This window comes from Choloepus didactylus, chromosome 5 (assembly GCF_015220235.1).
Source record: "Choloepus didactylus isolate mChoDid1 chromosome 5, mChoDid1.pri, whole genome shotgun sequence".
Classification (NCBI taxonomy): Eukaryota; Metazoa; Chordata; class Mammalia; order Pilosa; family Megalonychidae; genus Choloepus; species Choloepus didactylus.
The window spans coordinates 100,076,959-100,102,634 of NC_051311.1; the positions used below are offsets into that span (position 1 = coordinate 100,076,959).

General features: G+C 33.9%; 1 protein-coding gene and 1 long non-coding RNA gene across 2 annotated transcripts in view; one reads left to right on the forward strand and one right to left on the reverse strand.

The window, feature by feature from the left end:
* Positions 1–25,676, reverse strand: part of SEMA3A (semaphorin 3A) — a 225,140-nt gene that overhangs the window by 138,044 nt on the left and 61,420 nt on the right. The window contains exons 2-4 of the mRNA XM_037837473.1: positions 25,343–25,500; positions 22,973–23,035; positions 7,707–7,826 (exon numbers count right to left, since the gene is read on the reverse strand). Of these exons, the coding sequence (XP_037693401.1) occupies positions 7,707–7,826; positions 22,973–23,035; positions 25,343–25,500 (341 nt within the window). The remainder of the gene's footprint in view (positions 1–7,706; positions 7,827–22,972; positions 23,036–25,342; positions 25,501–25,676) is intronic.
* On the forward strand, positions 1,958–7,893 carry LOC119534925. Its single transcript, XR_005217132.1, has 3 exons — positions 1,958–2,051; positions 4,471–4,551; positions 7,328–7,893. It is a non-coding gene; the product is annotated as an uncharacterized LOC119534925 (long non-coding RNA).

A 25,676-nucleotide genomic window follows, 5' to 3' on the forward strand; every position in this document is an offset into this window, starting at 1 on the left:
ACCACAACTGACTATCCTGACTTCCCCTTACCCCCTGGCCCCACTCCACTGCATAAGCTCTTCATTCCTTTAAATTCCTATTGCATTTAAAGTCAGTACAAACACACCGTAGCAACTTGGATTTCCTCAGCAAGACTGTTAGATCCACAGGGGTAGGTCATTCCACAAAAGCATGAGGGTGTGTGTGATTCCTGCATGAATTCCAACCCGGTGTTCCATAGTTGTTTGATACAAAGCAAGCTGTGACATCATATTCACCTTTTCAAGATCGCAGAACAATGATTCTTCCCTTTTCTCTTCCCACCTTCTTGGAGTTCAGTTGTGCTTATGTCAGATCTGTTGGGCTATACTTCAGTTCTATCAGTTAGAGCTCATTAAGTTTTTGTGCCAGTGATGTTTTAATGGGGAAAATGTAAAATAGTTTGTGATGTTATCAAGAGCAATTATGGCAGATTTTAACTACAAGATATTAAACTTCTTGTATAAATGCCAGCACATGATCACCTGTCCTTTACCTACTCTTCTTGCTTTACCTTCTAGAACTGTGCTGTCCTACACAGTAACTACCAGACATGTGGTGCTGTCGAGCACTTGAAATGTGGCTAGTTCGAATTGAGTTGGACCATAAACGTAAAATATATTCTGTATTTTAAAGACTTAGCACAAAGTAGTAAATATATTTATTGATAACTATATACCAATTACATGTAGAAAAATGATAATATTTTGGATATATTAAGTAAAATATATTATTAAAATAAATTTACTCTGTTTATTTTTCACTCTAACATGGCCACTAAAAAATTTAAATTACATATGTGGCTCACAATCTATTTCTATTCAGCAGAGCTGTTCTTAAAAATCCTAATGTAGAGTATAATGGGAACAACATAAAAATAAGGGTCCTAATCCCAGCCATGTCACTTATAATCTGTGTGACTTTCAGTAAAGATGCTAATATAGGGTAAGAGTGTCTGTGTGTGACTATTAAAACACACTTTTCTATTTATCTGCCCTAAGAGAGTTCTGACTCACTTCCTCAAATCAGGGAAAGGTCTCCCTTGTGAAATATTCACTTGTTTTTGAACCCCAGGTTAGTAGGCTCTGGTTCTGGAAGGTGTGAGAACAAGGTGACATTATCTGCTTTAAAAAAAAAAAAAAAAAAAGCTCTGCAAGGTATTTTCCTATTGTGCTGTCAGAATCACCTTACATTGGCTACTATCTAACTGTAACTACATTCGTAAAGCCATAAAGCTAGGTATACACTGTTATGCTTAAAATCAGTACAACAAATCTAGAAAGCAAATTCAATTAAAATGATCAATATTAATGCAAAGTAACAATGATGTCATTGTAGGTTCAGACAATCTCTTCTTCCAGTGGGAACATGATCCTAGCATCCAGAAGTCTTTGGGGCTGGCAGTTCTACCCTACTCTGTCTGTACTCTGGATGATTTAATGCTCTCACCACTTTAATCTGTTTGAACCAAAGCAAAATCTTCCTTCATACAGCCCACTCTGACCTCATTTTGGCCTTTACTTGGCAGTAATACATCATTTGCATATTGAGTCTCCCTTTGTTTCTTTCTCATTAGCCCAAGAAAATTAAAGGAGTCTTCTTGGCACCCAACTGATCATAAATCTACAACAAATGAGGGCATTAAAACCCTAAGCTTTTACATTATTGTGAGTGGTCATCAAGATGATTCAAAATGTACTTACATTATTTTTTCAGATTGTCAAAATAACGATTTTTTTTTAATCTGGGAGATAACTTGATGCTAATTTGAGAAACATTGCAAGAAGAGACATACTCTGATCTGTGAAAATTCAGTCTAATTTTACTGAAGTTCCAAAGATATCAAACCTAACACCTGTCTCACCCTCATATAAAAGCTGCATTTCTATCATATTAAACCTAGGTTCCAGAAGGAAGTAATTTAGGCCAGGAGACAATTAAAGGAAATCACGGAAGAATGAGAGTTTAGGAGCAGAGGAAGGGGCAGGATGAAAGAAGAGAAAGAAAGAGAACATGAAAAGGGACCAAACAGGTAAGAAGACAGAGAGTCCCATACTATTCTTTGTGTTTCTTGTAAGATACAATATTGATAACAAATAAAGCTTTAGTGGATAGATATTTCCTCTTAAAATAACTTACATAGGGCATGAGAGCAGAGAAACCAATCAAAGAGGGTGAAACTAAGAGAAAGAGTAGTTTTGGAAGTATACAATTCCAGTGGCTGGCTCGCTCCAGTGAATAGAACATCTTTGAACTAACTAGCTATTGGTAATTCATGAGAGAGAGATAACAAAATGGCATTGATCTGTTGTGAATGCAAATGCTATTCAAAAATTGAGAACCATAGATGATATAATCATTTAATAAATGACTGATAATGATACCACTGTACCAGTAAGGTCTTAAGAAAATTATTTAATTTTGTCTCAATTCTTCTTCTGGAAATAAGAGAACTAGATCTGCTAACAGATTGAAAGTAAATAACCTACAAGTTAAGATTTGAATGCTAACATTTCCATTTTTTACCTGTCATTGTTCTTAGGAATACAAAATTGTGAAATACCAAAACAAACTTTTTTACAATTGAACTAAATAAGTAGTGGAGGGTAAAACAATGATAACTTCATAATTATGGTGTTTACATATCAAATATTCACGACAAGATAGCCAAAAAATAAAACGGTGACCTGAAGCAATTTAAATAAAGGTTGGGGATGCTGGCTTGGATTTTTTGATCTCTCTCTTTTCAACTCTTAAGAAATATTTTCCTACCTAGCCTTGTATCTAATTATAACTAATATCCCTCTGCTATCTGTTTTGGCTACTAGTAACATTAATTTTGAGAAATACCCTTATTTATAATTGTTAGAGTTTAGAATTTTAATAGTTTATGGGATTATACCCTGGTGAGCTGTTAGAGGTTACTCAGAATTTATGAACTATGAAGCTCTGCTTCAAATACAAACAGCAGAGCATTTTTCTATTTAATCTGAAATATAAATGGTAGAATTGTTTATTATGCATAGTAACTTGTAAAGGTCCACCTCCCAATTTGACTCAAGTACTAAAAGATTAGGAAAGAAAAAAATCTAGAAGTCATTTTGTATTTTCTAATCACATTTGGCTCAAGTTGGTAGAGCGAATGAGGAATGCTCTGCTCTGGTGTAGATTATGAGGACCTGAGAAGAAATTGTCAAGGAATCCTGAAGTTTCCCACCTAAGTTAGCCTACTACAAAGTACATGTAGTCTCAAATTCAGGAGCTAAGAAAGATGGAAAGATGCCACCTACCCAAGAGTACCTCCTTGTTATTTTGTCAAGATATATGAATTTCTCAGCTTTAGCATCTCTTCTTAGAAGTAAACTTGTGCTCCACTGGTCTAAATAGCATGATGAATTAAAGAGAGATAACTCAATTAGCAGGGCTTACATTAGATGTATAAATTAGTCAATGGAAAATTAGCTACCATTTAAATAGCATTTGGGCCTTGAGGCCTGTTACAAAGAGCATTTGATTCAAGGTTTTGTGTAACACCAAACTCCTATTCTTTGTGGAAGGGAAGAATCTGACAAAACATTTTATTTTACATGTAGATATATTAGTTGTCATTGTAGAAATGACCTTAAAGATAGCCATCAAGCTTCAATGCATTTCTTAATGTTCGTTTGGTTCTATCATAAATTGAGATCATGACATTATGAGAGTATTTATAGAGTTAAGACTTTTCAGTTCTCATCTGGGTCCATCTTTCTTCAGATTCTCTGCCCAATAACTAGAAAAGGTCCATTTGGAATTTGAGAAAACATCCAGAGACTTCTTTGAAAATTTACTCTCCTCCTAAATTCATCCTTTTTTATTAACAGATGTAAATGTGAAGGGGAATATCATATACAATAAGCCACATGGGAGTATTCTGCTTCCTAAGGATGACTTACACTTGCCATTTGACTTACACTTGCCATGGCAGGGATGCTGAGAACTCAAATTCAAAACTCATCTGTACTGTAGCTTTGAATCCTTTCTCCCGTGAACTCCACATGCATTTTATGATAAACATACACATCTGTAAGGAGTATGTAACCTCCTTGGCAATTATCTTCAGTGTCGAGTGCTACTGGCAGATACCCAACAATTGATTGACACACATCTACTGAACTGGAGTTAATTAATAAAATCTACCAACTCCCACACATCCCACAGGAAACAGAAAATCTACTTCATACAACAATCAATGACATACTGTGTGTGGTCAGAAGGTAGACACTATATAGCAAGAGTATATTTTGGAATACAGTATTCAGGAGTATAAATACTGCTATTAAAATGCTTTGAGAGGAAAATGAGGTCTATTTTCCTAATTAGAAAACTATACCAGGAGGAGGGTTTGATTATTTTTCAAACTGTTGTATCATTACTCAAAAGGTATTGTTCATTTCCTCCTATATTTGCAGCTATTCTTTAATGATGAAGGAAGTCCGGATTCCCTTCAAAAGTGAGGTCTCTAATTCCATGGCTTTCTGCCATCTGGAATGGTAAGTCCATAATGTCATTTTCTAACAATGAAGTTTCAATAGTCTTGGGAACTCAATATAAGGCAATGAGTTATTTTAAAGTAAAAACATGGCAAAGAAAACATTGAATGGTAAAATGTTCATGAAAACCACAGTAAGAGCAAAATCTAAAATGTCTTTTTTCTATGATAAAATTATTTATAATATGTAAAGACTAGATAAAAATTTTAAAAGGAAACATCTTATTTCCTATACTGTGAGGCAGGTAACAGCAAAGTATACATGCTACTTCTAAACTAGAATCCAGGAGGAAAATGTGTCCTAGCTGGATCTGAAAAGCCACCCCTATAAATAAAAGGTGATGAATACCAATTTTTATGAGAGATTATGAACTCTAATCAAACAATCCTGACCCCAGTCCTGATTGCTATTTTATTCCTTTCTCTTCCACTCCCGTCATTATTGTTATTCGTTTCCTAACTGCATGAGCATGCATTGCCTCTCCCTCTCAACTTAAAAAAAAAAAAAAAAAAAAATCCTTAAATCCAAGGGTAGTTTAAGTACCAGTATAGATCAATTTAAAGCAGATTCTCACATAAAGTAACTTAAGCACTGAAAATTGAATTTGATTTAGTCTAGACAACATATCTTAGTAATATCTTTTCCAGAATTTCCTGGATTGCCTGTCTAGACTACTCCAAATTCCCCCAAGTAATTACATCATCATCTTTGCTCTGACCTCCTACACAATCCAGAACAATATTTCACAATCTATATTTTTCTTGCAAATCAAGATCACTGAGCTTCTGAAGGAGGGACTTTCTCAAAGGCTTGTTTCAGAAATATACTTGCTTCCCTATCACCCACCTCAAACTAGTTCCCATGAGACACATTATTTATTTATTATTTGAATAAAGGAGATTATTGGGCAAATGGCCTGGCTCCAGAACCCATACAACCCTACCCTCACCCACTCAATCCTATGTCAGCAATAACTAGTTGATAAGGTGATGGCATAACGTGCTGTTAACCCCGTTAAACAGCAACTCCTGAAAGAAGAAAAAGTTCAGGATTCTGGGAAAAATTATAAAAATGTAGAGCAACATATGACATTTTAATTTAAATGTCCATCTTGTTGTGTGAAAGCTAAACTTAATTTAATTCTCACAATCTGCACTTAAGATAAGTGCAGAATCACCCAGCAACAAGAACCCAGGATCCATACTTGACAACTCCTGAGGAAGTAGAGCACATTTAAGGGGCAAGATGAGACTTAATTTCTAGCAATGAAGACAGTACTGGGTTTCAGCCTGAGATGCAGACCTACTGCCTATCAGGCTATGTTTAACTCTTTAACAACAACTGCCTAAGGTAGAGATTTTCACAACCACTTCCTAGATTAGAAACTGAGATACAAAGAAATTAAATAGCTTGCTCCAGTCCCAATGTGGGGAGCCAGAGCACATGCTTTTAACACTCATGGGATTAGAACTTCTTGAGTTTCTACTGCAATGTCAGTGAGTCATGTCTTACTATGAAGGTAGGAAGGCAGCTGGAGGTAGTAAGTCAACCTTTCATTCAAAATATATGGACACTGAACATCAAAGAGATTTGGTTTAGTCTTGTTTTACATATTGTGAAAGAGTCTTTCCCAGTGCTTTACAGCGCTACAGTTTGTAGAGCAAGATCAGAAGACAGACGTGACACCAAAGTCCACATCTTTTCCACTAACCTTTGCTAGGAGCTTAGATATCTTTATTCCCTTTCCCTGTACAGAACAGCATGGTGTGTGGCAGTTATTAAAAGTGTAAAATTATGTGGAAGGATTTCTCTAGAGTTATCTGCAGAATACAAAAAAGTGGGACAGTCACCCCCTGCCACGTTTTAGGAGATGTGCTCCATTACTATAGGAGATAGGTAAGAAGGAAGCATGGAGGGAGAAATTACCTGGAAGGTACTAAAAAAATTAAGTGTAAGACATGTCTAGGACCATGTACGAGAGATTAATTTGTCATTTCATCAACAACTTCCAGGTAACTTATGTAGAACTGTCTTTTCTTAAAGTTGTTCTTAAGATTTGGGGGAAGGCCAGAGGATGGGCTGAGGAGAGATAATGACCTCATCTGTTGAGGCCTTGAGAAAGTGTCTTAAGCTTCCCAGGTTTATCAGGAAAAGAAAAAAAAATAATTTTGTTTAGTCTACAAACCACATAATCTCTAAGGTAACTTCAACACAAAATATTTGGGATCAAAAGGACATCTTAAAAATTGTTTGAGGGAGTCAAGAGTTAACTTATAAAGTAGCCAATATATCAATGAGATTTTATCTTTAGAATTTCAGAAATCTTCAAGGAACAAATTCTTTATTTGTTGAGTACTTCTGATTCCAGTTTGGAAGAAAATTCTGTCACAAATGATTTTCTCAACACATGAATGCTTTTGTTCTTCTTTGGATTCTGTGCCAAAAAATATAACAGGGCTTATAATTGAAGGCTATTGATAAGCCCGATGTATCAAACAGCTTTCAATATTAGCAACATTTGCTTTAATTATTTTCCTTTTAATGTTACTTAAATTTATTTCATTTTCATTTTCTCACTAAATTTTCTCACTAAACATATTTAGGGGCAGTAGAAGAATTAAAGAAACATGACTTTTCCCTTTTCCATACCACTCAGATAATAACCAATAATATAGAAACAAAGCATAGCTGAGCAAGAACACAAATGTGAATAATTTGGGTCAGACGTGAGATCAGACCACTGTGTACATGTATGGCATCTTTTCTTAATCCCCAGGCAGAAGAAAACAACTGGGGTGGCAGACACTTCTGGCTGAGGATGGAAATGGAGGAGAAAGCTGGCAGTATACGAATGAAGGAAAAAACAGTCCACATTCAGCCTGCTGACATCTGCTGCACATACTGAATGGGTTGGCCTGTAATCCAGGGTGAAAACAAATGCTTTCTTCCTTCCTTCCTCCTGTTCCATAGTTATTATTGAGTGATGGTCTCATTCTTTTTGCATTCACAGATTAAAATTAATAACAGCATCTGAATTTGAAGTAGGTTCCACTGAATGGTGAACCAGAAACTAAATGAGCTGCGGAAATTAGTAATGAAGCATTTGAATAGGAAGGGGTCATGGACAAACACCATTTTTCAAAAGCCAGATTTACCTCAGGATGATGTCCAATTTCAATGTAGGTGCAAATTGGATGAAAAGCCCCCGTTCCACAGGCATACAAGTGGGTCTGATTATAAACCTTAAGCACCTTGATGAAATTAGCACACTCTTTCTGTAAGAAAAAAAGAAAAACCAGTGAGTTCTAGGGGTTATAGCATGACCTCTAGGGTGCTGGGCATGCTTGAACAGATTTTTTTTTCTTTTGTGTTCCTTTCATAAAATTTTAGGACTTCTTTATTATTCTGTAGTTGTGATCATATTACATGAATTAAAAATGCAGTTCTTACATTTTAAGTGCCAAATATGTCCTTCCGTAACTCTTTGATTAAAACTATTTCAAATTTATTTACAGAAAAGTAGATGGAAGTTATAGATAACCAGAAATTACAGATGACTTTTTAAGGAATGAGGGGAACACTGAGTTATTTGATTAATTGATAAATATCTAAACAAGACAATGGAGAAAGTTTCCTTGCAAAATTCAGCTTTGAAATTACTTTTAGAAAAACTAAGAAAAGAAAATATAATATGACCTATTAAACATGAGGTTTAAACATCATCAGTTGACTATGAACTTGAGTAGAGCTGCTTGCTAAAGTGCTCTACAGCCCCTAAGAAGGTAGAGCCACTTCTCCCTGAAAATATCCCTTCAGTCTCAAAGACAAGCTGGGTGTGTTTAAAATGGGATAGAGAAAACATAAGAGCTGGGAATATCTGTGGTCTGAAGGATTTTTATGTAGAGTGGTATAATTAGTACATATTTTCATGAGGTTCATGAACACCCAGAACCCCCATACATGGACCCCCACCCAAATGACTTCAGATAAAGAATAATTATTGTAAGAGGAAGATTCTCATCATATTTTTTCTGTCACTTCTTAATCCATGTGCATATGATGTTTATTATTAGAACTTCAGACATTTCTTGTCAGAATAAAATATCACCTAAGAAATAAACTGGACATAGCTGTTTATATTCTTGCTATACATTATATTCTATTTATGGATCCTGTAAAGGAAACTGTTTTTCTATAGACAAACAGAAATCTTATTCTTTTGACCCCTGATGAGGAAAGATTTGGAGAAAAAAAAAATCTAATGTACAGAATATAAACTACATTATTATATTTCTAAAAAAATCCAGAGCAGGGAAGACTCACTTCTTTCAAAATATTATTTTAAATAGGGGAATCTTTATCAATATTGTAAAAAGAAAAAAAAGACAAATGGATGAATCTTGAAGTCATCATTTTGAGTGAAATAAACCAGAAGCAAAAGGACAGATATTGTATGATCTCACTGGTATGAAATAAGTAGAATAAGCAACTCATAGTCAGAATCTAGAAAAAGGTTACCAGGGGACAGGGTGGGGATAGGGAATAGGAAGTTGAAGCTTTAAACGTACAGGGTTCCTATCTGGAATTAATGAAATGTGGTGATGGTGGCACAACATTGTGACTGTTATTAACAGCTCTGAAATATATATCTGAATGTGATTAAAAGGGAAAATGTTAATTGTCTGTATTGTAACAGAATAAAATTTTTTTTTAAAATCCACAGAACTACACTACATAAACAGTGAACCTTAAGTTAGTTAAACCACAGATTGTAGTTTAAAGTACAATTATAAAAATGTGCTAACATCAATTGTAACAAATGCTCCACACCAAAGCAAGGTGTTAATAATAGGGTGGTGTATGGGAATCCGGTATTTTATAATGATTGTTCAGTAAACTACAACTTCTCTCTCAGAGAAAAAAAAAATTCTAAAAACAAAAAGATATAGGAAATAACATGATGGTTAAAAAAAAGAAGAAAAACCTCTCACAATAGCTTCAAATAAAATGTTATGACCTATCAACCACTAACATGCCTTAAAATCGCATACATAAAGCAGAAAATGTGAGTTTATCAGGGAATTCGTAATATCCATTTTGAAAATATGGAAATAAGCATTCATTTGTTAAATAATAAAACTGCATTTAAAATCATTTTGTTATTAGTCATAGACTTTCCTAACTAGTTTTGTTTGTCTATAAACATTTGGAATTAAGAAACAAATATGAGACTATAAACAGATAAAGATCAAAAGCAGAATATAGTGCAAGCAAGACTGGCAAACATAATAGAAGACTGGGTTGGTCCTGGCACCTCTGAGTATGTTATGCTCTCAAACTCTGCGTACTCTGTAATATGTGACTTTTCAGATGAAAGCTCGGCGTGAATTTGGGCCCATCAAGTCAGTCAGACTTTATAACTAAAATGTTATGCTAATTTGAGTACATTTCCATAAGACTTATGCATTCTGTATTTGCAGCTGATGATTTTATTGCCCCTATAAAATAAGGAGTAGACAACCAAATTTGTAAAGAATAACTGATATTTAAATTCAAATAATTGCTGTCTATCATCACTGTTATTTTTCTGGGATAAAACCTGACACTATCCTTTGACTACATTGTACTAAAGGTGAATACATTGTACTAAAGGTGAATTTAATCAGTTTAAAGTAAAATACACGAGTTCCACATGTGCCTCAACTTTCTTAACATCTGCTGAGTAGTTTGGGGAGTAAATAAAATTAGACATTATTTCTTCTACTGTTTTGCTACTTAGCTCTGATTCCTTCTTTTGTCTGATAGCGTACTTTAACATGTAAAATTAAATTCTAAAATCAACTGATTTTGAAGTTGCTATGAAGAAAAATTTCTGAGCATGAAGGATATATGGAATCTCATCCATGTTTCACTTCAAACGGAAGAAATCCAGGGTAAAACAGTGAGACAGCTAAAACTTAACATCCACAACTCTTAGCAAAAAACTCCCCATTCTGAACAATTTCTCCCCCTCCCCCAAGAGAACAGAGCACTAACACGGGGCAGAGAGGGAAACATCTGATAAATTCATTTACAAATGAGGCATTCATGAGTATTACCCCAAAGATTTATGTGTACTCTTAAAAAAAATTCAGTCAATAGCAAAGAAGGTTTTTCAGGAAAATGTTTTAAGGCTTCTCTTCCTTTGAAACATGTAGGTGGCCACATAATCTGCTTTTACATCAAGACATCCATCCCTGATTGTGGGCTCAATATTATAGCACTCAAAATTATAAATAACCAGTTTCAACACCATATGTTGAGACCAAGAAATTGGCTGTGTATATATTATATATTGGTAAGCAAATGAATATTCTAATAAATAATAGTAGCAGACCCAGATGGATGCCTTGTTCATTTTAGGAAAGAACAGGGCTTGCACTTGCACATGTTGCCTTTAAAGATATGCATGCAATTGTGCATACAAACCCAAATTCTGTAGTCCCATCAGTACCCTTAAGTGCATTCTAGAAATGGGAGAATCGACCTTAGTTCTCCACAGTAGAAAAGGAAGGAAATATTTTGTGAATTCAAATATTGTGAACACAAATGAAGGCTTATGTCACCTCTGTAATAGTTATGAATCCTCACATCATAGAATTTATGGGCTCTTTATCTCTTAGAGATTGGATAACTGAGTCACAAGTTTTCAGTGACTCAGTTGGTCCTTCCTAGGAAACTAGCAGATTATAATTAATGATAGAAAAACTCTCTGGGTTCCTGAAAAACTATGGAACCAGACCACATTGAATATCATAATTTTAATTTGTTCCCTACTAACTGCTGAAGAAGAAGCAGTATAATATGACATCTATGCCTCTACAGAGTTGCCGGAAAAATATCAATCACGGGACTATAGCTGTGAAACCTGGCAAACGGCTTTACTGAGAATGCTGATAACAGACTCTATCTGTGCTACAGAGCAACTAGACCCACCCTATTGGCCTAAGGCCTGGAATGAGCACATTCATTTCCACATTGAACTCCCCCAGTTGGCAGCAGGTTGTATTGTTGCCATGCCCAAGGGCTAGTTCAGTAGTACTTTGAAAGTGAATGTAGATGCAAATAGAACAGAGAAATTGCTTGGGTTTACAGTGCGGTAAGACACTTGAAGTGAAACAAAAGAATTGACGGAAATACTTATGAAATTGGTTAGAAATAGCTGAGAAGAGACTCATCAAAAACATTAGAGGAGGAAAGTGAATGAAAAGAACTGGAAAGAGCAGAACCAAACACTTGAAGGAAACATTGTTAGTCAGGATTTGTTCTTAAATGCTAAACCTATATAAAAGAATATCAATCCTGTCATTCCTTTGCTTCCATTCTCTAGCTTGTTGCCGCCAAGGTTTTCAGTGTTCCAAAACAGGATATTCATTTTATTTGGAAGCAGCTTGGACATTCCTCTAAAAAAGAAGGAAGTGTGGCAGAAAAAGGAAACACACTTCACACATTTCTGCTCCAGGGAGACAGAAGAGTGTTTCTGACCTTTTCTTGAACCATGACGATTCTTAAAACTAAGAATGTAATGTACTTTTTGGCATTAAACTACTGCACTACTTTGCTTAGCCCTGGCAGATTTAACACGTAATAAAGAGAATGTAATCAGTTCAAAATGAATTCAATTTTCAAACCTTGATCCTTTCTGGAACTTAAGTTGATATACATGGAGATGTTTGGCACCAAGTTGGCACCCCTAGAGTCCTGGAACCTTACTGACTTCTTACTTTACTGAAATATACTCCAGCACAACTGCATTATACATTGGTAACTTAGCTCAGAATTAAATGTGAAGCAATTACAAACCAGCAAAAGTGAAGGCCACACCTGAGGATCAATAATTCATCTCCCTTCATAACACACCATTTACATTGAAATTTTTTAGTGTTTTCACTTCAGATGGATAGAGGAGTTACACAGAGAGAGATTAGCTTGGAAAAATAAATTAGAAAGAAAACGTCTACCCCTAGAAAAAGCTATAGGAGCCAAATGCACAGTGATTCAAAAACAAACATTACAGATATGTAGCAATGATTAGACTGTGTTATGCAGAGTTTTCCCAGATGGTTACAAAAATAAAGTCCATCCATCTGTCAAAACAACTGCTCCATGCATGAAAATTAAAACAGAATTGAGGTGTTTTTAACTAACTTCTGGTAACTATGCTTTCTACAAAAGTATATGACTTACTTCCAATTCCAATTATCTCCTTACATATTCTTAAATTATGGATGTTGCAGTGAAATTTTACTCTAAATAAGAGAAGAAATAAAAAAGAGAAGATTGTGAACATTCACAATCTCTATTCAAATATATTCTGTTCACCATTAAATTAAAAAATAATACTTGTTCTAGGGTTCAAATAAATATAAATCAGCCCCAAACCAATGGGTATAGTACAGCACTGCCTTAGGGCAGAGAGCATTCATTTGGAAAGAAAAAAAAATGTATTCCATCAGTTGATGTAGAAATATTTTAAAGTATGATCTAGCAGCTGGGAAAGCAAAGGAAGCATTTTCCTTCCTATCATGATGGGTGTACATATTTCTGCATGAAAATCCATTAATAAGCTTAATTCCTGAAGTTAATCTGTTGACTTTCTTTTTCTCTGGTCAATTTATTTGGCAAGCTAGCTGAATACTTGAATCTTCGTGCCAAAGCAGTAATCCATGAGATTGTTCCTGTCACTCACTTTATCCTTCCCTCTATGTAAGCTCTTCATACCTACCCGACAATAGCATTTTCTCTTTCTTTCTTTCAACATTGTGCTATTACAGCTGCGACCGGATCATCCATAATCATGTCTTCCTAATACTTTGACATTTACTAAAGGATGTTAGAACTCTCATCTTCAAAGACGCATTTCTAGTAATACTAAGATTTGAGCAAGTTCTAATTATAATATTTAGCCACTTACTGTTGAATATGGGACTTGGAATTTTTTAGCATCAACCTTAGAATATGGTCAGTGGACCATTCTGTCCTTCAGGGAGACATCTTTACCTTCACTGTTTAGAAGAATAATGACATCATAAAACCAGCTGACCTTTCCACCTTAATGCCTTCATTTTTTTTTTTTTTTGAGTTCCAGAGAATTTTTTAAAATATTGATTCAATGAGGACAACAAAATAGACATTTTTTCATGGCTAGTTATATAAGTATGTATGCATATTGACATTAATTGAACTATTATCACCTCTTATTCTATGGTATTTAAAAAACAAATTTACAAGTGGTTTAAATGACTAGGTAAACTTAATGAAGGCTGCCCAAACAAGGCTACCAAATCATTTTACTTAAATTCTCATTTCAGTTAAGTGCCAGATTTGACTGCTCTTGCCCTTTGGAATGACTATTTGTTTTGAAGTTCTATAAATATTTCTTAAGATTATATAAATATTTTTCTTTCAAATTGCATGAAACCTTCAAACTTGGTCAAAAATGATTATCCACATAGGCACTATTGACTATGATAGTAGTAAAAGCTGCCCATGAAATTCTTTTCTGCCATTTAAAGGAATTCTGAACACTTTCAAGTTGAAATTCCATATGGAACAGAGAAGCTGACAGCATCTATTATAGGTGTATGTTTTTCTTTTATATTGTACTATCACTCTAATTATTTATCAAAATTGTACCAATCATTTGCATTACTTCATTGTGATCCATAAATATGTACCTCACATGACTTTATTGCCTATTTACATGAAGAAGACAATTGCAAAATGTTTTGGGAAATCATCCTAAATATTTTTCCTGCCAAACCAAGAAAAATATTAACTAGTTGAAATCCTTACTTTGATTTCAATAGTGATATCCTATGATTTCCAATTTTATGCAAAGTGCTACATAGTGATATCCTATGATTTCCAATTTTATGCAAAGTGCTAAACCCTTAAGGAACTAAGTCAGTGTTTTACACCTAATATAAGAGTTGCAATTTTAAGAGATTTATTGTGAACAGGGTTATTTGGCATATTTAATTCCATCACATATGCATTTGTTATAATAGAAACCACTTAAAGGAGATGAACTGCATTTTAATGGCATAAAATGTAGTCTTGAGGAAGGAGAAACCAAAATGAAACTCAGATTTTAGAGGAATGCTTGATTTCTAACCTCTGCCTATTACTAAAAATGATTTTTGTCTGTCTGGCATTGTCTTAAGTTTCCAGGTTGCTATGAAAAATACCATGAAATGGGTTGGCTTAAACGATGGAAATTTATTGGCTCTTGGTTTTGAAGGAGGGGAATTCCAAAATTTAGGGAGGGGTTAGCACAGTGATACTTTCTCCTCCTTAAAACTGTGGTATATAAAGCCACATAAAAGCAAACAAATAAAAAATAAAAAAATAAAAAAAAAACAATAAAAAATCCAAGATTCTGAAGTCTCCTGAAACAGTGCCAGGTTTATAGAGCTATCTTAATTTTTACACCATGTTGCCCATACTGCCACTAAAAATGCAGTAAACAGAAAAACCTTATAATTAAAATTATATAAACAGAATGTTGACAAAGTTTCATGATGTACTGTGGACATAATGATAATGATAATTTACTGCTACAATTCTGAATCAATTTAAAGAAAAAAAACCTAAATTTGAAGACATATATTTGCCTAGAGACAAGGCATATCTGAGAAAAATATTACCAGAGTTCACGTTAAATCTGTATATTATCTGTATATTACGGATAATAAATCTAATATTATCTGTATACATTCAGAAATAAATAGAAATCCATTTATAAAAATTGTCAAGCACTATAAAGAATCAAAAAGCAAATGAAGACTATGAGTTAGACCTGGAACAACTTTCTAACTATGAAGTCAGGAGATACTGGCCAAAATCTTTTTTCCCAAAAGAAATGTTGAAATCATTCTAATGAATTTGACAGAGGATAAAATGCTTACTTTACTCTAAAAGTATGTACACTGATCCAATCACATCTAAATAATTTATAAACCAGTGCCAAATATTAGAACTTCATTTCAGCCATTTAAAAATGCAATTGAAATTTCCAGTCAAAAGGAACACAACTCAAAATCTCCAGATCCTCCAAAAATTTTCATAAAATGTCCCTATTGTAAGTTTTACTTTGTAAATATATTTAACCTTATAAACTTAAAATGCATTTAAATTCCAATCATTAACTTAAAGATTTCCTTAAAAAATAAGTTAATTTATCTGTGATTTTGTCCATGGCAGTTCAGACATACATAGTTACCATTCTATTTGCTTTAATAGTAAAATATATTAACTCAAAATATGAACAAAACCTAATGTCCCTGAAATATTTCAGTGGGAAGTTTTATTTGTATGTAACTTCTACCTATGATATGCCTCTATTTGGTCCAATTGCTTTCCAAATATACCATTTGTATAATGATAGAAAATAAATATGAAAACAGATTTCAAGTGTAGATGTAAAATCTGGGCCCTTGATCTCTATTCTTTACCTGTGAGATAATGAAACGAGTACCTTCTTTACTAAATATGGGTACCTATATGAGTAACTGTATTTGATGCCTTTAAAACAGTATCAGTCTTATAACAAGGTCTCAATTATTACTATTACTTCCAAATGCTGAATTTAAGCTGTATCTCTCAGTTTAGTTTACTTGATATTTACTCTCAAGCAGAAATGCACACACACATGTGGAAATCCATCACTTCTGTGACATTTAGAAAGACAAGGTTTTCACTTATATTTCATCTTGTTCCCAAAGTGTCATCACATTTCATCATGGGGACAGTATTTTTAAAGTGAATAAACTGACTATAGACTTCATTTGTTTGATTATCTAGAATGTCCAAAAATATATAATCAGTGGTGTCACGAAGGGTTTGATATTTTTCCCTACTTGTAAGACAACATGTTAGCCTGCCTGTTTCATGGATGTCGGCAAAATGATACTTGACTCCTAGGACAGAGACAAAGGATGCTATTACTCATTGAAATAGCAGTAGTCTATGTATCAGCATTTCTTGTGTTGGTTCCCCAAGGCCCAATTCCCTCTGGCCAAGGGAGGAGGACCAGTGACACCTGCACATGCAGTGAGTTTCATTTTAGCAGAGGAACCCCCAGTTTAGGGAATCCAAGTATTTAATAGGTACAAGCACGTCGGCCCTTAGCCCTTCAGGGCTTAAGTTGGGATTATGAGAGATTATGTTGATGGTAAGCAAACCTTTGCTCCAGCGGAAGACACTAGCTCTACTCCCCAAGGCTGTTTGCAATAGACCTTTGTTTCATAGGGAGACACTATCTTCCAAGATATTTCACTATACAAAATATCACCAAAAATAGTCTGGAACAAAGGCAGTCAGTGCCTCTACTTGTAAAATGTGCAGAAATGACTGAGAGCCAAGGAAAATGATTTCCCAACTATTAGACATAAGAATTTTGAGATTTAATGAAATCTTATGATTTCTGTGGGCTTCCAAATTAGGAGGCAATTCTAACTATCCACTTAACAAAGCTGTGTCTTGCCTCAAAGTGCCTAAAATAAAATCCAAAGATTGAAAGTTCCTGCCAACTTTGACCTTTGGAAAACTAAGCGTAAGTCAAGAGTAAACGTCCAGTTTGGACTATACTGCCAGTTAAGGTGCATATGTAACTTAAATTCTCAGTTGCATTCATTTGGCAGAAATAAGTGTTGTTGAGGTCCTGCAATGGGAGCTAGGATACATTTGATGACCATGTTATAATATATTGCAGCAATTAAATTGCATAACAACTAAGTACAAAAATATAAAAAATATCCCTAACATTTACAAAAAGTCCCAAAGTTCAGGTGCAAGATATTACACTTTGAAATGTATCCAAGAGAAGAGATGTTATGAAAATCTGCTTTTTTCTCCTCTCAGATGGTTGAAATTTTTATTTCCAACTATGTTCAAATTATTTCTAACAGTCATACGGTTGCCATTTGGTTTTATTGAAACTTAGTGCAAAGAGAGATGGTTTAGTAGGATAAACAAAGAAGATTCAGTGAGTTATTGATTTGAAACAGATTCTTTTACCAGCTTAGCATGTATTCAGTTTTATTTGCAAAACAGGGTCAAGACAGTTAAGCCATCAATAGAAATGTTATTGTGAATAACAAAGTGGATCTAAAGCACTGGAAAATATTTTTAAATGAGACTAAAGGTAGATAATAGGAATCAGAAGAGAGATGCCTGAATTTCATCAACCTCCTTATTCAGGTTAACTGTGCGATAGTGTATACATATATAATTTTTCTCAAGTAATGACAGTGTAAAAGTTTATGAACATTTCACTTCTCCAATGAGAGGAATGCCGTAGTAATTTAAAAGCTTAGAACTCACAGCACCAGGAAAAGAAGGCATAGTATGATGACATGCTTCATAGCTTTTATATTCACTTCCAAAAGGAAAATATATATATATATATTTAGATTAATGTTGTTGTCAGAACTGTCATTACCAGCAGTAAAAAAAAAAAATAATAATAATAATAACATAAAACAGTACAGGGAGTATGTGAATATGTCCTGGGCTGTAGATTCCCTTCTTACCACAAAGTCCAAGCTTAGCTGGTCATATTCCAGCTGCTGATTTGACATATGTGTGCAATGCAAAATTGAGCAAAGAATAATGATAGGTTTTGTCTTCCCAGCTGCATATGAGAGTGGAGAGAGGATTCACTTTTCAGCATGATACCACACTCAGTGACTCGGGAATTACGTGGGGTGATCCTGTGGCATGTCCTGACGTCCTGGTGACTGCCATGTTAACCATGAAAATGAAGCTTGCCCTTGAACCAGACTTAAGAACAGCCTATTCTCAAGAGGCATGACATTAGTCAGTGTTATTGCCCCACTTTTCCTCTTGTATTCTTGCATCTGAAGACAGCACTTCCCCAAGATGGTTTGTGTCAAGAAGCTTTTCTCCCCGAGGATTTCATGAGAAAATACTAAAACCATTAAGGAAGGGTACCAGACTCCAGAAACCATGGAGAGAGAACACTCAAGGAGGTCTTTAGTTTACTTTTTTATAAATGTTTAGGTCAGTTCTCATTTTGGTTACAATTCTATCCTGGAGCCCTGACGGCTGCAAAAAATCATTCAAGACTCATTCTTGTGGTTTTCAGCATCACATGAACTCTTTGAAAAGAAATATTGTCCATAAGTCATAGCTGAATATTATTTACTCAAGATGCAGTGCAGAATTTCAATCAAACTATCCATGTATCACTTCAAAAATCAGGTGTTGAGTGGGGAAAAAAAAATTCTTTACCATTAATCTTTCTTTCTAAGTGGTCATTTACAGAATTACTGTTAAAAATAATGATGCTCCTTATTTTCTTATGTTTATAAAGGAAGAAATGATGTTGCAAATCCCAGGAAGTCAACTTTTGGCTGTTTTCTATAATCATATATTAAAAGAGAAATGGAAAAACGGTTCTATAAACTAATTTTCAAAAATAACAATAAATGCCATGTATTCTATTTGAGTGTATTGAATCGAGACACATATTGAAGGGCACCTGAAAATTAAAATCGGTTTGAATAACGGGTATTCTAAATGCCTAAAATATATCTTGAGTAACAAGTCAATGAATAGCAATATTAAAGGAACAAGACTGATTACCAGAAAAGTAGTATGAAATCGATTTTAGTGTTTAAGTGGAGCTAGAGGGAAAATACATTTTCCTTGAACTAAAATATATGAATAATATTGTACTTTCCCTGTAGAAGAGAAATCAAAATCTACAGAAATTATGTTGATTTAATGTAAAATGTACTGGGAAAAACAAAGCACAAAAGTTTTGAACTATTACATTAATTAGTTGATTTTTTTTAAAAATTAGTATACCTAATACCACCATACTATTTACTTTCAAAAATTTAAAACTATAAACTTTCAAAAACTTAAATTTCTAAATGCATACATAACTGCCTATCTTTACTATAATGTATGAGACATGATTTATAAGTTTCTAGAATTTTTATGACATGGCACTATGCAATTATCAGGTGATGTTAGCAGAATGCCTTATGTCTTAGTTCCTTTAAACTTGGTTCCACAAAGTTACAGTATGTCTGGAAAATACAATAAAGTTGCCCTTCTTTTAGAGAGGAAATCTGTAAAGTCATGGTTGGGGTTAACCCAGAGGGCTCCATGGGGATTATGACTTTATTGCAGCTGCTGAACTAACTGGATGTGGCCTAAGACCAGAATCCCTCAGTTTCAGTATTGTCAGCCACTGAAGAGCAATCATTTCAAGAGAGAGAGAGAGATGGGCCATAAAAGATAGGGAAATGCATTGAGATGAATTTTGAAAACCACAAACACAAAAGAATATCTGTTCTCTTAGCAATAGAAAGAGTTGATCCAATCCTTAAATCAAATATATTCAGTATTTGGCTTCACTGCTTAGTATGAAATCCAGATAATTTGACAGGTAAGCATGGTTATTTCCTTCAACATGCAGATTCAATCAATTTCTGAACTGTGCAGCACTGCAGTGGTCATGATAATTATAGAGGACGAAACTAATTCCATTGACAATGTTTCCACCTAGCAATTGTCCAAAAGTCTGTAGGACATATACCAATAATATCAATTATAGTGAATATTTGTATCATGCATAACAATCTATGTAATAATTTTACTTGTGCTTGTTTGAGCCTTCAGAAATTCTGCGAGGTAGTTGTTATCATGGCCACACTCTTGGTGAGCCCAGAGAAGGTAAGGGATCTGTCCCAGGCTCTGTCACTTATTAGCTGTGTATTAATGGGCAAGCTCTACTGCATGTGTTCTACACAATTATCAACAACTTCTTCAGATTCAAAGACATTTTGATCTCCACTTCTAACATGGTACTCAGGACATTCTTAAAATTTTAGTAAAAGGATTTTGATATACAACTATGTAATGGTACTGTGAACAATCGAATGTACGATTTGTTTTGTATGACTGCGTGGTATGTGAATATATCTCAATAAAATGAAGATTTAAAAAAAGGATTTTGAATGAATTTACTGAATCATTATATTTTCTCATCTGTAAAATGGGGGTAACAATACCCACTCCACAGAGCTATTGTTAAAACTACATTTACAAAATACTATGTAAATTTTCACAGTGTTTGGCACTGGAAGGACTCTTCATAATTTTAAGTTTTTCTGTTTCAGTTGTTATACTTTAATAGATAGAAAGCCTGTGTTCTTAAAAGTAATAGCTGCATATAGGTAAAATAGTTATTTCTATTTAAACAGTTAATATCACATTGAAGCCTTTCATTGTAATTTGCTAATGGTACCTATGACACATTGATATCAATTACAAATTTTTGTTCATGTATACATTTGCCTAATACTTGTTAAGTATTTTCTATCTTTCAAATAATTTTTACAAAAAAACTATTAAAACGTATTTCTCACAATTGTAAAATATATAGCATTTAATGGATGGGACATTAAACTCCAGAAAGAATAAAAGGACTTAAACACATTTCTGAGTCCGTTTTATATCTGGGGGATACCAGTATAAAATTCTTAAATTCTCTGAATCCTATGCCATTTTCTGTCTATTTATTCCTTTCCAAAAGTTCCAAAATATGTATCAGTTTGGGGAACTATAAAATTTGAAAGTGAAACACACCCTTGTTTTTCCTGGTCCAGTTTCACATAACCAGAAAAATGTTTAATGTCCTATGAAGTTGTAGTACAACATATAGGCAGTATATTTAGCATTTAATTTTCAAGGATGAATTTCCCATGTTTTCTGACAGATAAATTAAGGATGGTGAATACCTGTGCTTTGTGCTCCTTCATCTACCTACCTTCCTTCATCAGTGGCCAATGTTCCTACTAGATTGAGGCATCTTTCCCATAAACTCAGAGTCCACCTCTACATCCTTCTACTCACACAGACCAGTTTAGGCAGCTGCTCCCAGTCAATCAAGTTGTCCCTAGAAAATATCACCTATTTGCTATCTCTAGCCTAAATCATCATAACTGATTTCAATATAGTCTCAATATATTTTCCTTACAGGTGAAAAAAATACACTAAATATTAATTACCTATAAATATGTAATTAAATTAAATATAAAATACAAAAAATATTAACAATATTAATTATTGTTAATTCCTGTTTACTTAACTTTAACTATGGGGTATTTTGATCTGAGAATGTAAAAATGAATGTCCTGTATGTAAAAGCTCCAGTATGATTTCTACCAATGGACTCAGCATCTCCCAATCCCAAAGCTCATATTTCAGTTAAAGATCATAATGTCTTAGGAATATTGGGTTAAATATTAATCTCTAGAATAAACTGAAAGAATTTGACATACTTTTAGCATAGTAGTCAAACACTAAAGTTTTTTTCTCCATTGAAATTCGCATAATCCACATTAGAACCAGTGGGGAAAATATTCTACATGTTCAGTTATAGAAAAATAAAGTTTAAATCCTTGGTTGAAAATAAAATTATATCCTAATATTCAAATAAGAATGTACATACGTAGGTTGACTTATGTCTCTAGGCACATAGAATATATTTCATCTAAATGGTAATACTTTGAAATTCAGACAAATTTAATTTTAAACTATTTTTTGTGTGTGTTTTAGACATCAAAAATTAAGACGTAAAATTATGTTTTAAAAATTCTGTGATTCCTTTGATTTACATGATTATAATTTCTTTTCTTGCTCTGTGCCAACATGTGGCTGTACCTCAAGCCAGTTGCCCAATTATTTTACCAACAAAGTTTACCTAAGGAAAAAACCTCTACCTATTTACAATAGTAAAAAATAGGGATTGCTCACAGTTTTTCTTTGACCCCACAGGGCTCAGAACAATGCCTGATACATAGTAATTCTTGGTTCATATTTATTTAAGGAATGAGTTCATGGAATAAAGGAGAGACAGGGCAGCGAGGAGAGGAAAACATAAGGGAAAAGGGAAGGAAAGAAGAAAAGAGAAAGGAAAGGGAAGGGAAGGAAACTGGATAGAAAGGAAAGGAAAAGAAAAGGAATGCACTAGAAAGGAAAGAAGAATGGAAGGGTGTTTGAATCATGAAGACACACACTAGAGAACTTTTTTATTATTCAAGACAATTTACATATGAAAACCAACTTGCACAAAGAAGTTGACTTGCTGAACGGAAGTAAATATGCTACAAAACTGCACTTTGTTAATTATCTTTTCCATTCAAATATTGTCAAAAGGGAACAAATTTGTTTCATTTAGAAATATTGTTACACACTTTCTTTACCCAAAATTTCAAAGTTAAAATTATTATTCTATTACTTGAATGACCAAGTCTGAAAATAGAACACTAAACAATAATAGATCAGAGAATGATACATTGGTTATGCAATTACTGAAATAATTTAGTAGATATATACTTACCAGTATATCTTTTCCAGCCCACTTGCATTCATCTCTTCTTGTGTAAGAAACAGGCCACACAATCTAACGGCAAAGAAGAAAAATTGTTTTATACTAATTAAGTTCGCTAACAGATCCAACATTATATATTAATTTACACCAAGTTGTAACAATTAAGACAAAGAAAACTCCATAAAGCATTAGTTGCAGGGACCTTATAATTTAGACTTCAATGTCTAAACTCACTATGAACTCAAGTTCATTAACTCTCCTTCTACCCATTAGTCTCTACTATATGTGAAAGTTGAGCAAGACAAAAACAGATATGGTCAATAAATCCATGCAGTGTGGATGGAAAGTACTGTGACTTGGGTTGGAAGAGATCATTTTGAGGGGCGATGAGAATCCAGGAAAGAGGGGTAGAAATCGGCAGAGAAAGCGGCTCATATTCTTCTTAATTAGTTATTTTTCTTTCAAAACATAGAGATTTTGAAATTCTCAAGATTTGGGATGTTGAGGTGCCTTGGATTCATCTCCTTGATCCACATCTCAGTATGGCATGCTAGAATGAGCAATTGACAGGAATAGAAAACCCATCTTAGAAAGGAAGTTTTTTCTTTTTTTTTTTTTTTTTTAAATGGAAAGCAGTTTCTAGTATCACTGTGTACTTTGAGAGACATAAAGGCGGATATAAAGACACAAAGAGCCTTAAAACAGTTACCCCTCCCCTACTCCATGGGCAAAACTTACACTAATTGAGAAACATTTGTTTGTATTTTAATCTTTAATACCTTATCTTTACTGTTCCAAAGGTGCCTATATGGTGTGATAGGCAAGAGTGGTCGATGAGTTAAAGCTTTACTGGTGACTTGAAGGACTGTGGATGCATTTCCCTTAATGATAGTAACACAAATAATCTCATCTAAATTTTAATATAACATTTTCTGAGCAATTCAACTCACTCCTATCTATATTGTTATAGACCAATTTACATTTTTATTCATCTTTCTCTTCTAGTAACAGTTATTTCCAGAAAAAAAAGTAAAGAAAAAAAAAAGTCATGTAAAATCCAGAGACAGTGGCAGTTAACCATTCATGTCTTTTGAAAAGCTTCTAGTCTCAAAATGACCAATTATCACTTATTTGGGAACCTCTAGATAATTCAATAAAAATTATATATTTTTATATAAGTTATAAGTGTGGACAAAGGTTGTGATATTTAATCTAGGGAATTAAGCAAAATACAACAGATTTATAAACAAGAACTTGGGATATATTTAAATAATTTAAAATAGGTATCATAAATGCATTTCAGGTTCATGTCATAATTATGATATCTCTAAACATTCTTGAATATGTTTTCATTTTTACCATTAAGCTTTTCATTTGTGTATTTTCTTTTTTATGGACTGTTTTTTTGTCTCTGTGTTTCAAAATCATCACCTCACTTGTTCCACAAGCATTTTACAAAGTAGTCTATGTAATAAAAGCATTCAAGGGTAGTCAGTGTATTATGAATACAATTAACTATACCCTGACCCCTTCTGAATTGCTTGTGCATTTTTTGGGCAGTCCCGTTCCATAGCCCTTTCGTCACATTGGCTCTGGAGAGGCCAGGTGATCTGTTTTTATTTAAAGTTTACAATAGAAGAGGATCACCTTTAGGTAAGTACCTGTCTCTAAGGCAAAATAGAAATATATAGCAGAGCTAAGATTTTAATTGACCACATTTGCAAAAACTTCACACTTTGAAAACTGATCTTCCAGAACAGGGTTTGGCAAACTTTTCTTTTTTTAAAGAGTCACTTGGTAAATATTGTAGGCTTTGTGGGCCAGATGATCTCTGTTATCACTACCCAAGCATGCTGTCTGTAGAATGACAGCAGGCATAAACAATGTGTAAATGAATGAGCATGGCTGTGTTCCAATAAAACTTTATTTACAAACACAGGTAATGGGCCACATTTGGCCCATGGGCTATAGCTTGATGGCCCTTGCAATCGTGGGCAATGTAAAGAGATATATAAATTATACACACATACACACACACACACACACACACACACACACACACACATGCATACTATATGAAATCAATTAGGATGTATTTCTGTAATAGTTCAGATGTACATTCATGCAGGATAAAATGATATAACAATAGAAGGACAAGCTTAAGCAAGTATTTCACATAATGAGTCATTGAAAATACTATGTTTTCCTCTTTGTTATGGTTTACTGCTTTCAATGATCTGTTATGGTCATTAGTTTTATTTGCATGTGAAAACATAAAATATTAATTTGAAACAATATTCTGTCAGTTATGCTGTTAATAAGCTAGAGAATTCTGTATAACTTGATGCTTTAAAACTACAAATATTAGAATAAAGATACCTTCTGAAAATCCTTGATATTAACCAGGTTGAATGAAAATATGTGATCCTTTGCTCCAACATACAGCCTACTCCGTTCCTCATCCAAAAGGAAAGTATGATAACTGGAGCTGTTGGCCAGGCCATTGAAAGTGATCACATTGTTGGATTCCAACATTTCTGCAAGGTAACAAAGCAAGACATTGTGTGTTAATGTGAAGTCGTACATGAGCATAGGTTATTGGTACCTGGTAATCTGACTACTGCCAGCTATTTATCAATTGGTGGTTATTTCTCATGGCACTAAGAAACATACAAGAACCAAATTTTTTACATTTCATTGAAATGGAAATTAT